The 17,505-nt window shown below is 27.2% G+C and overlaps 1 protein-coding gene across 6 annotated transcripts in view; it reads right to left on the reverse strand.

Annotated features, from left to right (window-relative positions):
• Positions 1–17,505, reverse strand: part of Pde6 (phosphodiesterase 6) — a 99,889-nt gene that overhangs the window by 24,680 nt on the left and 57,704 nt on the right. For all 6 annotated transcript variants that reach the window (XM_015524560.2, XM_015524561.2, XM_015524559.2 and 3 more), the window contains one exon: positions 5,895–6,013. In XM_015524560.2, coding sequence (XP_015380046.1) covers positions 5,895–6,013 — 119 coding nt within the window. The remainder of the gene's footprint in view (positions 1–5,894; positions 6,014–17,505) is intronic.

Below are 17,505 nucleotides of genomic sequence, written 5' to 3' on the forward strand. Positions count from 1 at the left end.
CACCGTCCTTAGTTTTGGCGGGTGCAGTAATAATCGCTAGTTCAGTCTGCAATGACGGGAGTGAAGTCTATTCTATATTAGCAGTTACCTACACCTATGTGGAGGACCGAAAAGGCGAGAACAGTCTACAAGACGTTTTTCCATTTTGGTCACCGATTTAGCGTTTAAATATCTAAAGATAATAAAGATGGTCTATAATATATCAAACATTATTGAGTTAAAATTGACAAAAAATTTTATGGAGTAAAATAATGTATGCACACTGTAATGATTTTGAGTCGTCATAAGCCTAATACATTATTTTAATACTCACCTAACATTAAATATAAGTTACTAACTTAACAAAACACTTTTGCCATTTAGATGTCATTACATTGGTTCTTTATTGTATACATCTTGAATATTAGCCAATTTATTTGAAGTACATTACTTTTATTATGGTTACTTGGACACAATATAGGAATCCCCAATACTTAAAGAACCATATTTGTTATTTGTATTTCATTCTTCGAAATAAAAAACAATTTGATAGTACTAATTTCACAAAGAATAATAATAACATTACACGAGTTATGCATATTCTATAATATATCTAATTATAAAATGTTTGCAACTAAACACTGTGATTCACCAAGAATAGGTACTCATTCAAATTTCATACTTTAATAACTATATTTTCAAACACTTTCAATGTTCGGACAATAAGAGGCAACCCAAACTCACTACTTAAGTTTGATTTTCCAAATGTTAGTATAAAGTCAAATCAAATTTATAAATAAATTTAACAAAATAAGAGATGTCAGTAAGCTATTTGAAACGAAATTGATATTAAATAACTCGATAAATGTATATAAAGGTGTAAACGGCAACCATATTTCTTAGATTGAAAAATTACTTAAAAGTTAAATTCATTTTTTTTCACACAAAAAAGTTTGACCAAAACATTATTGAAATATAATACGCTTTAAAAATTTATGGACTAGATAACTTAATGTCATTACAAAAGAACTTTTCGCGTATAGTTTTCCTTAAAATTATGTTAAAAAGTTTTTTTCCCGAGTACTTGAAAAGTTCTCCACTTTATTCTCTATCCCTCTAAATCATTATACGTACTTGCCATTCTTGATGGTGAATGTGATAATAAACACTAAACTAAAATAATCGAAATTAGAAATAGTGTTTTCGAATGTTTGAGCTGAAACGTGTAAAATATAACAAATTATTCTGATAAAGTGTTTTTGTTGATCTAAAGCTAATAATCAATATTTTAATAATAGAACGTAAACATTTACAAAAACATAAAAACATTGCAATCTTTTCACACTGTCTTGCATGGAATTTAATTTTCAGACGTATATTAAATAATATAAATTACTTATTTCATGGTTATATTTTCTTGATATTATATACAAAATGTCAATAAATACATAAAAATTGAATGTAGTTAACATATTTTAGTATACCATCAAAATATTACAAAATATATTTTAGGTATTTTAGAAAATCTATGTTTATGATTGCATACAAATAAATTTTGAAAATGTTAGTGGTACTGTACCTTACTGCAAAACTAAAAATAATGAGCAAACCAAATTTTAAAAACTATTTAAATTTAAATGCGTACTGTATACATATTTTTAAATAGCAAAATTTCAGTATGTTTATAGTATGATGATATTGTTTATCGTTACTGTAAGAATTATTAAAAGTTAATTTATGAAACCAATTAAAATGCAAAAGAAAAAAAAAACCATAAAAGTAACAGTGATTGAAAATAATGGTGATTTGGTACCACCCGAAAAGATAAAATACAAACATATAAAATTTGTGTCGTTTATTGTAACTTTGATGTTTTGGAAACGTATAATTTGGTCAAGCTATACTATATAGATCTCTCTCTCTATATATATAGTAACGTTTTGCAACCTTTTTTTTTTTACGTTGTTCATTCAGTGAATTTTTGAAGCCGTGCCAATTTGCGTTTTATACTTTCATGTAATATATTATAAAATACAGCACGCACGACCGTAAACGACGGACGACCACGATAATAATAATATCTGTACAAGCGCTGGCGATTACCGAAAACTCGTACACGTCCTACAATAAATTCGATTCGAAATACGAATTTGACATTGATAATTGCGGATAATTAATAATGTACCGGATGAACACCAACTCGTGGAAATACAATTATTAATTGTCGTATAATTATTGTGATCATCCGTTCAATCAGCAATCCCAGCGGGCCAGTACATAATAATGCAATTTGATCATTCATTATAGGTTTTTGTTCGTCACCTGCTTTTTAGTTTTTGTGGTGTATATTACATAATATTATAGGTATTACTGTTTTGTCTCTTCTTCTTTGTTTTCTGTTTTCACTAAAGCACTTTGTACTCGCTTAAAACTCTACCGACGCGCGCGTCCGATGTAATGGCGTACGATAATAAATAGAGCTGCGATTTCGACGCATTTTCATTTTGTCTGTGTGCGTGTGTGTGTGTGATTAATAATACAGCTTTATAAAATGGAAAATGTGCTTCACTTGTAGTACATTGTTCATGTATTATACCGGCTACATTGATAAAACTTTATATTGTATTTTTTTTTCTTTTTTAGGGTATTTTTTGAGTTTTTTTTTTGTGCTTTTCATTATGTTTAAACTTTTGCCTAAAATAACGAAATAAATTAGGTACCTAGGTACGCAAACAAAAATAAAAACAATAATAATAAACAGATCGGATTACTGTTGCTATGAATAATTAAGATTAGAAAGAATTGGTTAACAAATAGAAAAACATCGAATTGAATAACTTTTCATAATTAATATTTTAAGTTCTTATTATTTTTTTATTATAATTTAAACACTTTTTAGTTTTTATATAACTTATCGTTTGAGAAATCCAAATAGTTGTTACATTCTATAAATACAACGTTTTAGGGAGCATCAAAATCCCAACCTTAATCATTATAGTATATAATTGTGTTGCGGTAAATACAATGTTGTAAAGTACTCTAGTAACCTTACTGTATTTGAGTAAAAATATTCAAACATTTTAAGTACTCATATACGCATTCTAAATGGTTTTTCGAAGTATTTTTATTTATTTAACATCAAACACTAATTTTCAAATATTTTAATAATTCTATTAAGTTTTTACGTTTTGTATTTTAAAATTGAGAATATAATATATTTTTTTTTTATTATTTTAACAAATGCCTCTGCAGCTATGGGCCATTGGCTACAAAAAAATTACATAGTATTTATATAAGCAATAGATGAGTTACATTAAATATGGTAGGTACATTATATTTATAGCATATTATATTCAATTTTTTTATGAAGTTCTGTATCCCTTAGGAATTTGAGATCGTTGGTTGTGAATATAATATTGTAGTATTGTAATACTGTGAATAATACTTAACTAAAAATCAAATTATTTGGATACGGAAAACAATCGGGAATTTTAAAGTTCCGCCAAATGATTCTGTGTAAAATTCTCTAAAAAGTTAATTTAACACCTGAAAATCGGTTCAGTTGATTTATAAAAAAAAAACATTTTATACAAAATTTGAAAATGTTTGTATCTGTACTCAAATGTTTTTTTAATGAGCCTAGTCAAATACGTTTCAAAATAAGTAATTTTATTTGAACTTAAATAATTTTTTCTAAATATCATTTACAAGACTGTGGATATATTATATTTTTTAATCATTTGGTCAGATGACGATCACCGTTGTATACAACACATAGAAATATTGGAGTTAAATTCAGATTCAATCAATTGTTAAGTAACTAAATGTTAAATTAACTGTGATTTGAATATTAAATAACAACATTGGATTGTTGTATTGAATGTTGAGACTTACACTACGTATTGTTAGAACACCTATTACTTATATTCATTGTTAACCATATTCTATATTTGAAATGAAGAAAAAAATGTATTCTAAGTATATTAACGATTAAATTAAGTTTTTGTTATATAACTTTAAAATTATATACGTTAATAACTTAACAATTCCATGTTTAGTCATTTTAACATCCAATATTTTGATAGCTGACAAGCAATTGTTGTTAATATAATCATATAAATGTTAATTTTACTCTTGATAAATTGTTAAATAGTATAATAATATTTGTGGTTAAAACAACAACAGAGCTTTTTTTAATTTTAACAATTTTTTATTTTAAGATTTACTACTTACTATGCTTATAATAACAATCGCTGAATCGCTACATAATGTGATTTTGAATTATGAAGTTGCTTGTTAAATTAAATAATTTGCGGTTAAAAATTGTCTTAATTCCTGACATGCAGGTTATAAAAATAGCATATTGTATACATAATATACAGGATGATTCATGGAGCGTAAAACACTCATTATTTCCAAAAGTGTAAATGGTTTTGAAAATATAACTTATAGCATCGTTCGACATAAGTCGTTTACAAAACAATGTTTTTATTAAAAAATTATATTTTTAACATTTTTTTATCCCTATAATTTTTTAAGTTTTTTACTTTTTGAATGACAACATGATGTAGTTTTAATTTGACATTCCAAAACAGAATATTTTTCTAAGTATTTCGATTCATAAAAATTGAATTTAGGGCAAGTAGTTTATGAGTTATAAATATTTAAAGTACGGATGAGCGGAGTAGTGTACAAATATGTCGCGGGGTAACCCAGTACCACTCTACTCCGCTCATCTAAACTTTAAATACCTATATCACGTAAACTACTCGCCCTAAATTAAATTTTTATATATCAAATTACTTAGAAAAATATTCTGTTTTGGAATATCAAATTAAAACTAGATGTTGTCATTCAAAAAAGTAAAATACTTAAAAAATTATAGGGATAAAAAAATGTTAAAAATATAATTTTTTAATAAAAACGTTGTTTTGTAAACGACTTGAAGCTATTTAAAATTATATTTTCAAAAACATTTACACTTTTTGAAATAATGAGTGTTTTACGCTTCATAAATCACCCCGTTTATATATATATAGGTATTTACAAATGTTAAATAATTAAAAATATAAAATAGGTACATGACTTTGGAGAGTCCAATAATCCTGGAGACTAGTAAATACATCACCTCCAAAGTAGGAAAATTAATATATTATAATATAATATAGGTACATTTATTATATATTATATGCATACAATATATTATATGTATATAGGTAAAATCATTAGTAATGTACCTAACACAAAATGTGGAATATGCGAAGATTGTGACAATGAAAAACAGTGTTTTGCGGGTTCTATACAACTTCCAATAATGAAATACAATCCATGTCCCATAATTTTACTTGTTTAAATAGTATATTTTTCATACAAAATACAACCCCGATAGGTAGTCTAATGGTTTACCGTTAGGTAGGCGTAGGAATGTAGGTAGGACATTCGTTAGGTAGTAATTGTGGATGATAGTCAAGGATTCAAACTCCGTTGAATGGGAATAAAACTTGATAAATTTTTTCTAAAGAATTACAATATTTTAACTGTTTAAAATTTTTGTTAATTCAACACTCCGATCGACAGTTATTGATATCACATAAAATTTATTTTGAACACAATAAAATATTTTTAAATTTGTATAGGTACTACATGTTATTTTTGAAAATAAGTGGAATTAGAATAATCTATGATTGGTTGTGTAATGATAAAACATTTATGGATGTTAAATTAACTCCAAAATAATTAAAAATTACTACCTTTAAAAGAACTTATTTTGACTTATACGTCTAATGTGGTATCAACATCTAGCTTCTAGTGAGTGAAAACCTACACACCATCTTAGTAATGTTAACACCAATTCGTTTTCGAAAAGTTTATTTTCAATTTGTCATCACAAACAGGATTTTCTTGTTTCCCTTTACCTGGTATGCGTTTTTGATGTTGACGACTTGCTTTGTTTCTGCCACTGTGCCGGCCACCCCAACTCCAAACGGTATTTGAATTTCTTCCTCTTTCGCCTTGTCGACAGCTTCGCTCAGTTCTGTAAACATAACAACAATGATTACAATACGATATAATTACTCGGTAGTCGGGACTTATTAAGTAGTGAGTACTTATATTTCATTTGACAACGACGTTTGTCGAGGTCACATAGAAAAAACATTTTAACTAATTTTGTTTTTAGTTTCTAATCTTTTTTCTATGTCTAACGGATAATTCTAAATTTTCCACGAAAAATGGATTAAAAATTCACCACAATTGGTATTGTTTCCGATTGAAAAATATGGAATTTTGATAATATTCAAGTAGTTGATTAAGAATTCTCAAAAAACTTTAATGTAAAATAACGGTAAGTCTTGCAGATGACCAAAATCAGATACCCTATATATAATAAGTAGGTAAACTTTAATATAAATGTATTATATTTTCACAACTAACATTAAACGTGTTTCAATCAAACCTATAATGATGTTGTCAAATTTCAAATAGATAATTTGTACAGATATAGGTCCAAACAAAGTAGTCGTATCAAAACTATAATTACATTGTTGGTATTTAGTCAAAGATGAAAATTAACACTTGGCAGTAAACAAAAAGATAAGTTGGTTTACCTATCTAAAGAAATCTAGAAATAAAATGTATGTAGGTAAGTACTATACATAAATATATTGTTATGTGTTTAAACGTTACCTATTATAGGTGACTTATTAAAAACATAATGTTATGGCTGTGAAGGCATTTTCAACATAAAAATGAATGTTTATATTGTTCCAAATTTAGCAGCTTATATTAAATGCGCGAAGACGTAAGCTTATAATATAAATAAATGTTTATAATGTTTGTATAAAAATGTTTAAATTATCAACGTTTATTAGGATAGCAACGAGTTTCGATTTAATTCGTAATTTAAAACGAAACAAAATGTATTTTGAAAAAACTAATGTACAAGAATAAAATGATTAAAATGTAGTGCAAAAGAAAAGTACAATAATATGAACAGAGGTAGGACCTAAGTATAAAGTTATTGGACATTGGATACCAAAAATGCATATATCGTACATTATAGTCGTTAAAAAGTTCGATTAGCCAGCCGTTTTTATTCAATTATTATCTACGGCTACTTGTTTATAGTGGGGAATAATAGTCGACATACATAGAAATATACTTCAAAATAGTAAAATACGTCATTTTAATTATGGTCACAATCATAACTTAACAATAATTCATTATTTTGATCACGAATTAAATTTTATATAGCTTCACCTTTTAAGCTCAACTCCATGGACGTTATAAGCATTGACCTATTTAACAATAAATAAAAATGTAAACAAAACTATAAGTGTAAATTAAATTTCTTAACGATTAGACATGTTGTTTTTTATTTTATAATGGTTTCATTAGAAGAACAAACATCTAAACGTAAACGGTAATGCTTCTAAAAACTGATTGTGTGATATCCTTTATTAACAAATTTTATAATGAAATGTTACCATATTTAGAAATGATGTATTATATAAAAATGTATTCATTAATTTAAATCGAATAATTTGTTTGTGATCATAATATAAACAAATTATATTTTTATTGGTTTTAATTATTATAATTTTAATCGTTTTATTTCTTAGGATACATTTTTTTAATAAGTATATTGGCATATTGATATATTATAACTAACATTATTATTTTAAATTACAAAATTCGTAACTATTTAAATCAATTGGTTTTCTTTTAAATTAAAAATTATATATAAAATAAAATATAGTAATATTATAATGTAGGTATAATATATTTATATTTTTATATATTTCATATATTATTCTGCGGTATCATCGGCTGTAGTTGCTGTGACTTCGCTATAATCTCAAGATGAATTGTATTGACACGTTCTCTTCTTATAATATGTAAAATGTTTGAACACTTGTAACGCTGCGAAAAGTGGTTATTTTTCCGAAGGAAATGAAAACGTCCATCTTAACGTAAAGCCAATATCCATCTCATTATGCTTCGCTGAGAATGTATATCATTATCATAATGTTCAATTTTAAATTTTAAACACATAATTTATTCACATTCCGTCTACACACAATGTGTAGGCACACCTGTACTCGGTATCTACCTACTACGAGTTTCTAATAATATGAATTCGAACGATATATTTTACCTATAATGGTACGTTCGCAACAATAAATTACAAGACGTCAATAATAGTTCACGTCATATGTAATGATCGATCTTAACACCGTCACAGCGGTTAGTTTAAGTTAGGTGCCTGTTGCGAATGACGTCAAAGTTCGACAAAAAAAAATTATAATAATTGGAACATCGTGTTTGAAACTTGGTCATTTACCAATCATCGTAACGAATAATTATTTCAAGAGTTGTAAATAAACGGCGAATGATACGATGCAGTAGGATATACGACGCGTTGAATCGTCGAATATTATTATCATGTTTTATACCATTATTATTGTCGACTATTTAGGGTGATATCATTTCCCCTCTATAACGTCTTATCGTCGAAACACGGATGTACATGATGAAAGTGATGAACTACGTTTTCTGTACATCGTAATAGACAAATAAGTATATTTTTTTTTTCCGTATTGCCCAAAGGCCTAGTTCGGACGCCTGTTTGGCAGAATTTCTATTGGGGCACCCGTAGGTTTCTGCCATGCCCCGGAGTGGGGGTATGGCGGCACTTGTTCTCCGGACACCGTGACTTGCCCGGAGAAAAATGCCGCCCTATGGTGGAGGATCGAACCCGGTCCGGCTTAGCCACAGCCGACGCGTTAGACCGCTCGGCCACCTCGTCCCCCAATAAGTATATAGGTACCTCCTACACTCTGCAGGTATAAACCACCTTCGCCGTTCAAAGTTTAACTTACTCTGGCAAAAGACACTCGGGTATGCACTTTGAATTGGCTGTTATAAGGTATATAATATATAATATCATCGATAGTTATTGTATTATTATTAACGAATAATCATTTACAATGATAAAATAAACAATTGTTTTGGCGTATAAAATATGTATTTTTAAATAACACCAACTACCTATATACCATCGTAACTCGTAAGTATAGGTAACATTATATGTGTAGCTAAAATAAACAAAAATATGCTACATATTAGTACCTTAAAAAGGCCTTGGGTAGGAAAAATTTGAAAAGCCACTATTAGTTTGCGGATCGTCATCCACACCTAATTTGCGTTTGGCAAATAAATTGATAATAAAACATCGTTTTTAAAAATTTCGTAATCAAACCGAATTGAATATAGACTTCTAAAGAGTACATAATACTACGCACTCTGACGCTGTAGAACGTCGAATCAAATAAAATATTTTATTCCTTTATATTATTATTGTCGATTTCCGACGATTCGAATGGGTAGGGTGACATTTCCCATCCGGGACACTTATCGTCAAAACGTGAATATACTGAAAGAGCCAGACAACATTTTCTGTACAGCATAATATTATATTACGTCATGGTATCAAACATACATAATTTACGATGGTAAGATTTAGCCAGTGTAGGCAAATAAGACGTGCTAAGACCTACTCGCCACTTCTTCCATCCATGATTTCTAACAACGTACCTAATTAGTTACTTTAAATTTGGAAAAAGATACTTGTGAATGTATACTTTGCATAAGTATGCGCAAAATGTATATAATTAATGATTGTATTATTCATAACGAACAGTCATGTACATATCTCGAGAAGATGATAAAATAATTTACAATACAATAAACGATTGTTTTGGTATGTAAAATATACGAAATATTTTTAAGTAATAATGTAAACAAATACATACGTGATACGTGTACCTATAGCTAAAGTATAGTTACTGATTATAAAATGTTTAAGAGAATGATATGAATAATAATTCGATGGTAAGGTAGAATAATAGAACACCATGTTAGGCTTACAGCAGAGTCAAAGGTATAATAATATGCGAAACCAATTTTTTTTTTTTTAAGTGCCTTTTAAGGGGCTTGGTAAAAATGTTATAAGTTTTCCCTGCGTGAGACACAAGAAATTAGATTTTTATCTAATTTATGATTTATAGCCCTTTATCCATACTTAATTTTTTTTTCAAAAATGTATTGTATTATATTTAATTATCATAAAGTCGGTGATGCCAAAAAAAAAAAAAAAATATATGGAAATTATTGGATTTTGGGTTATGCTCAGAAACATGTTTCTAATACTTTCTTGACAAAATCATTTTAATATATTACATTTTTAAAAAGGTTGATCACAGAGTAAACATTTTTATATCGACGTATAGATATCGGGTTATATGTATACGATACATACGAGTTGACACAATTTTTTGATAATTATATTTATATTATATTACTATCATGATAATTATATGAATACAAATATTTAAAAAAGATTTACATTTAGTTGTATCTCTATAATAAGTCTCATCTATAAAAAAAAATGTTTTTTTGCGTATTTTCAATTTTTTATGTATCTCTTTTTATGAATTTAAAATTATAATAGATTTAATAATAGACTATATTATTAACAAATATAAAAAAAATAACTACTTACAATAGTAACAGTTTTATTTTTTATTTCATACAGTTCTGTAATTTATATTTTAATAAATAAATAAATAAATAATAATTTAACGCTATTTTAATAGTTATTTTTTTATTTTTTTTGTGTGTAGTTTGGGTGAATAAATTACTACTCATAACTAGTTTTAATGTCAAAATACATTGTACACACTATTCCGAAATTAAAATTGCGTATATTATTGTCTTTAATATCTCAAACATTTTAATTTAAAATATAATTAAGTTTAAAAAATAAGCTTTTAATTAACATATTTTTATAACGTGGAGAATATTCCATTAGTTTAAATGTATGATGATATGAATACACAACAATCATTATTATTTTAAACTATGTATAATATCGTACTCGTTATATTTGTTTTAGTCGTGTAAATACGAAAACGTGAGGGGAAATGATAATAGTAATAATTTATACCATTATGTTTGTCGTGTAAAACGAACGTATTCTCGGAGATTGGAGGTCCAAAAAAAAAAAAATAAATAAATAAAAATACGATACAATATAATTTCAATAATATTGTTAAGTCTCGATAAAAAAAAAAAAAGTCTATTCGCATTAAACAAGGTAAACATATAGAAATCAATAACCATCAATCTCATTTTGTGTGCCATTCGTGTTACGTAGTGGCTTGTGGTTAACAAAGGAAACATTACATTTTCCGAAGAATAAAATTGAAAAGTAACTCTTGTATACCTGAAGGTTTGATTGACGCCTGTTGCACAAGGCAGCCTATAGATATATATTATATATATATTTGACACAAGTATATACCACTTTGGTTCGGTAACTGAATGAAAAATATCGTATTTGGTCGACGTCCACGTTTAATACATGATTTTCAAGCTTAAATTGAACGTTTTCAGATTGATGGGTTTCTCATTCACACCACGTTGTACATTGATTGTGCCAACAATGAGCTTGACATATTTTGTAAAACAACCATTATTTTAAATAGCCTTTCTCGACTTAATATAGTAATATTTTATGTATGAAAAAAGCCTTGAAAGACATTCAACGATTATCGCTTTGTCCGCCGTCGGAAGGAAGAATTTCCTCCAGACAAAAGCCACATTTAATTGATCGTTCCGTTCCACGATTTCATCCCCTGGGATTACGTTATACACGAGCAAATTAAATAAAAGATAATAAGCAAACAATCCACAATACATAGAATATAAAACGATAGTGGTTCTATGTTAATTAAAATTCCTTGTATTCGACGAAAATCCAATTTTGTTGAACGCTTTACATCACGAGTTTTGGTTATCAAGCCAAATGACAACTATTAATGAAATAAATTAACTTCGTTGCATAATATTGACAAATCGAGGCTTAGAATATTTTAACCATCATAAACAAAAATTTTGGTCTATCGATCTAAACGTAGGTATAGGTGTATAGGTGCAAGGTGCCTATTGGAAAGTATATTATTCATTTACCGATCGCAAACGGTTTGATTTATTTATTGTTTAGTTTGCAAAAACTCTGCAATATATTCCGTCCAGATATTTTTTCTACCATTCATTAGAGGGGTATTATATTTATCTATATTTTTCAACGTTTCGTACGTTTTTATATTTTATTTACCAATTGTCAATACCAGGGAATAAAATATATCACAGATAATAAAATTAAAAATGTTGGGCAATCCACGTTTTTAATTATCAAATCTGCAATAGTTACATCACGCAATTATGAATAATAAAATAATATAAAAATTTTCATACATTTTATAATATACTCAAAGAGTAGTCTAGTAAAGGTATCCAATTTGATATTTGAGTATTTCAACTTTTGTTGTTATTGTTGTTGTATACACAATACATATACTACATATAGGCTATGGCATTCTATTGTGTTCCATAATACATAAGGCCTGTCAGCGATTTTATTAAAGTTTATAATATTATATAATAATAGTCCATTGTCTTAAGCTCACTATATTCGCTGTCCATTTACGAACATATTTTCCACGGCAATATACGTTAGTAGTTAGGTAGTAGTAATATAAGCTTACTGCAGATTTTTATAGCCATCATATACTGCAATTCTAGATTAGGAACTCCATTAAGAATGGAGTTTGAACGAATTCAAAATGATTTAAGCTCGTTCGCCATGTTTCGTTGAAAAACGTCCATAATAAGGATATAAAAACTACAAACTGTTCGATTAAATTAATATACCTTAATGCCAAAGATAGGTTAGAGGATCTTATAAACTTTTTACATATCCGGGTCAATTTGTCAATCAATGAAACGAGATTAATTTAAGGAAACGAGTTTTACGGTGTTCCTTATCTATACGTATGTAGTATTATACTAAAGAATAATATAAGTCTGTCTCCGATGTGTATTAAAACCATGTCACACAATAACAAGATCATGAATGATCGCAGTAGTGGCCAGACAGAAACGTCACCCTTTGAGACAAGGATGAGATAATTCGTGTTTTGGGTATGTTTTATTACAACAATATATTCTTACATCCGAGATTGCATATATATATAATTTATACGGACGGAACACAATATCATATTATTATCATAATTTATTCACGTTTTATTTCATTTGTTTCCATTTTGTACGGATAAATTCTGACGTTGTAAAATTGGAAATGTGTATTATTTTATATACGCATCGAAATAGCCGTTTTAAAAGTTTACATATCTATATGAATGTATATAATATTATAAAAGTATAATACAAAAGGTATGATATGAGGATAGTGTTTCATTAAATTATGTTCTACTGCAGGCGCACGTCGATCATTGCGTCGTAAAATTTCCAAAGAGAAATCGTGAGATAAAACGAAAAACAGAAGAAAAAAAACCGAACCCCTAGAGCTCTTCTTATTCAGTCTACGTATAGCATAAAATGACGATCGTTTAAAAGTTTCAATATTTATTCATATTTTTACGCGATAGAGTGATATTACGAAACCACGTGGTAGAGTGCTTTTAGATATATGTATTATTATTGTCATGTATATGAATGATATAACAGATGTGGTGGTGGCCACTAAGCTTACCGTTATTGTTTTAACTATTAACTTTCACTTATCAGTTATTATCCGATAATTTCGGTTGACATCTGTCAACCGTGCGGCGTATCCGAATTGAAACTCGCTAATAATTTAATCTTCATGCATGCGCAGTCAAAGACCATTATCTAAAATTAGTAAAGCTGATAGGATTATTATTACTATGTATTAGATTATATTGTTCAGTTTTGGCAAAATAACAATATAGACAAATAACCCAGAAACTACCAGATTGGTGTTGTTTAATTGTTTTGTTTAAATTTCGGCCGAGAACTGATAAATAATTATCATTTCAAAAACCATAAATTTAGGATGGTATTTAAAATGGAGCGTAATAATATTTAAAATATATATATATATATATATATTATATCATTTAACTAAGTCTACGATTCCTACATTAAAAATAATGAAAATTTATAGACATTCAATTGAACGCGGATTATTAACATTCTATTATTTAGCTCCTTAAAGTCCTATCAATTTAATGTAAATGATGATTAATAAAAATAATCGAACGTAAACGAAATCCAAAAAAAAAAAAATCGAAACCAAATCGTTCGTTTAATATTGCGTCCTCATTCAAATTTTATAACAACAACTCGGATCAAAAATTAAAATAATGCCTATCATAAATTATCTACTCACAACAGTTTTACCATAACATGCGGTACAGCTATCCATAAAAATCACAACAAAAAATCGCGGGTAATTCGTGGATGTTGCTCTGCTGTACAGTAGGTTACAAGTGGGTTCTGTAATGGATGGAATTATATTTGAATCCAATTATATTATGTCATTGTATACGAAAAACGATTCTGAGCGGAGGCGGTTTATCTGTCTAGAATATAATATTATAAATTATTAAAAATGTTCAAATCTTAGATTTAAAAAGTCGATTAAATGTTTTGAAAATTTTACCATGTATAATTAGGTTAATATAAGTAAACAGCCCAAATTTCAAGTTTTTACCAATGTTTTTAACCGAATTACAAACAAAAAACTTCTGACTTCTCTAAGGTACCAGCTCAAGAACATTACCTTTCAGAAAAGATGCTACACTTGATATTTTTGAGCGAGTTTAGAGGGAGAAAAAGTGTTTACAGAATAAAAAAAAGAAAAAGAAATAAACATTATTGTAAAACCAATACATTCCTCGCTCCGCTCAGAATCTGAAACTAACCACCCAAATCAATGCCCGGCTACATCTAAAAATAAAATGGCATTGTGGCGTATTTCAGTTTAATATAACTCTATAAAACAATCAAAAGGAGTGTTGGTTTAAGTTAGTTTGTCACCAGTAAGCTTAAGTAGCCAAGCTATATGATATACCCTATCATCAAATATTCTTATCACATTAAGTATCACACAAATAATATTTTTAAGTTAATTTTTGTTTAGGAAACATGTTTCAGATTTATGAAGTGGTAAAAAAGCTCGAAAATATTCATTTATTGATTTTTACGAATTATTAAGAAAATGTGAATAGCAACAAAAAAGACCAAAGTTTTTAACAACATCTTCACCGTTTCGGCTGGTTACCAATGTTTGAAAAGTTTCTTTTTTAGTAATTAAATTACCTACATTACAAATTACTTTTCAAAATTGTAATTAAATTATTCTTTATTTATTTATTTTTTCTATTTGGCCTGGAAGTACATTACTTTTGTGATAAAAAAGTTACTTTTTATTTTCAAAAATATCTGTAGAACTTATGTAATAATTATGTTATCAATACATTTTCTTAATAATTACGTCAATGAAAAATATGAAATTATTATAAAATGTTCATTCAAGGAACAAAGAAGACGTAATATTGTTTAATAATATTAAAAAAATTTCTAATCAACAATTTATAGTTTCAATCTACATAATATAACCACCTAATAGTTAAGAATATTTTTTTATTTTTTTTTTTGATCAAACCGTACATTATTATATTTAACGAAAAAATCGAACTTTAATTACATTTTATAAATTGCTTTGTAAAATAAATTTATTAAATTAAAATAAGGTAGAAATATGAAAATACTAGATAGTTTGGTAATTTTACTACAAACATACAGTGTTGGGTAGTAACGTGACAAAAGTAACGTGTTACTGTAACGGCGTTACTTTGCTTGTAACGCGTTACGTAATTTCATTAGAATTATTTCCAAGTAACGAAAATGCAATGGAAATTACTCTTAATAAGTAATTTCTATTGAATAACGCGTTATTGTTTCGAATTGTTAAGTACCTATACCTTTTACAAATTGAACAAAAATAATATGTCTATAATAAAACATTATTTTTCAGATAATTAAATAAAATCAAAATATTTACACTGCACTGTTATAAATAATTATAGCCATTTGGCATTTATAAGAAACAGTTTATTTTTATAATTTTTTATTTTTTTTTCTAAAGAAATAACCCTCGGCAACTTGGCCATTGGGATAAGATACATTTTTTTTTATAATTTTATAAACTCTCTTATTGTATTATATATTATATATTATATATATTATATAATTCTATATTAATAGTTATTTCCAAAATTTGTTTGGAATATTTTCATTTTAAGTAGGCATTAACTGTCAATGCAGATTTAAATAATTAGATTAGTTTAAGAAGATTTGACTATTCACACTTCTATTATTTAATAAATGTATTAATTATAATAATTAGGTAATTTACATAGATATACAAATTATTAATTATGAATAATATGATGATTCATAGTGATATTTAATATAATGATGATTTTACAGGATAAACATGATATTGATATTTTAATCAATTCAAAGGATAATCAAGTTACCACAGAAAATGTTAATAAACGTGCATTTGATGAAGATAATGTATCAAATAAAAATAAACAACTGTCTATCATTAATGCGACCTGCTAATAAATCTCAACCTCCAACTATTAATCAAGGTACTATTATAGGTACAACCTACCTATATTAATATAGGTAATATATTATTTATTAGAAAATATATACATACATTACACTAACTAAATTTTTTTAAACATTTTAAAGTAGGTACCTACCTATCTATTTAATTCAATAAAAATTATTAACCTATAGCAGCCAGCACTCCCTTAATGCTTATTAAAATTTAACTTTTAAGACATGTTATGTTAAATCAAAATTATCTATAGTTTAAATATCATATCATATAAGAATGAGTTTATTAAATTTAAACTTAAAAAGGTTTTAATAATCTAAGCTTATGCCCACTATTAGTTAATAGATAATTTGATACTTCCTTGTTATGCAAGACTAACTTGTTTTTTGACAACATTACAATACTGTTATCTAAAACTACCAAAGTGGTACTTTCCTGTTATACAAGACTACGGCTATTTTCGTAACTACCACCCAAGGCTACCTCTGTTATCGCGACTACCACAATTAGCTGAACGATATCCATAGGCTGCGTTTTAGCGTCGCAAATACATATAATACACAATAAAAAATTTAAAAAAATTTAAATTAAAAAAGCGGGAAAGTGGGTATCGCTCTGCTGTACATTAGGTGGTGGGGTGGACCTCTGACTAGGGTAGGTTAAATTTGAATGCAATGATAGGTATCATTGTATACGAAAAACGATTCTGAACGGAAATGATTTGTCAGTCTAGGATATATTATATTTAAATATTGTTATATATTCTATTTTGAAACAAATATTTTATTTTTCAATAAAGACGCATTTTGCATAACGAATGTTTAATCAATTTTTCCAAAAATACTGCATTTAGTTAATTCCTAATACCTTATATTATTATCATAGATATACAATATACATATACCTGGTTTGAGGATAAATCATTATCGTTATCGTTATCATTATACGTGATTTCATAAAAATTTAAAACTCAAACGCTCAAAACATTTTTCCTATAATGA

The sequence above is a fragment of the Diuraphis noxia genome, unplaced genomic scaffold (assembly GCF_037042655.1).
Source record: "Diuraphis noxia isolate RWA-SAM2 unplaced genomic scaffold, SU_Dnox_SAM2 contig0003, whole genome shotgun sequence".
Lineage (NCBI taxonomy): Eukaryota > Metazoa > Arthropoda > Insecta > Hemiptera > Aphididae > Diuraphis > Diuraphis noxia.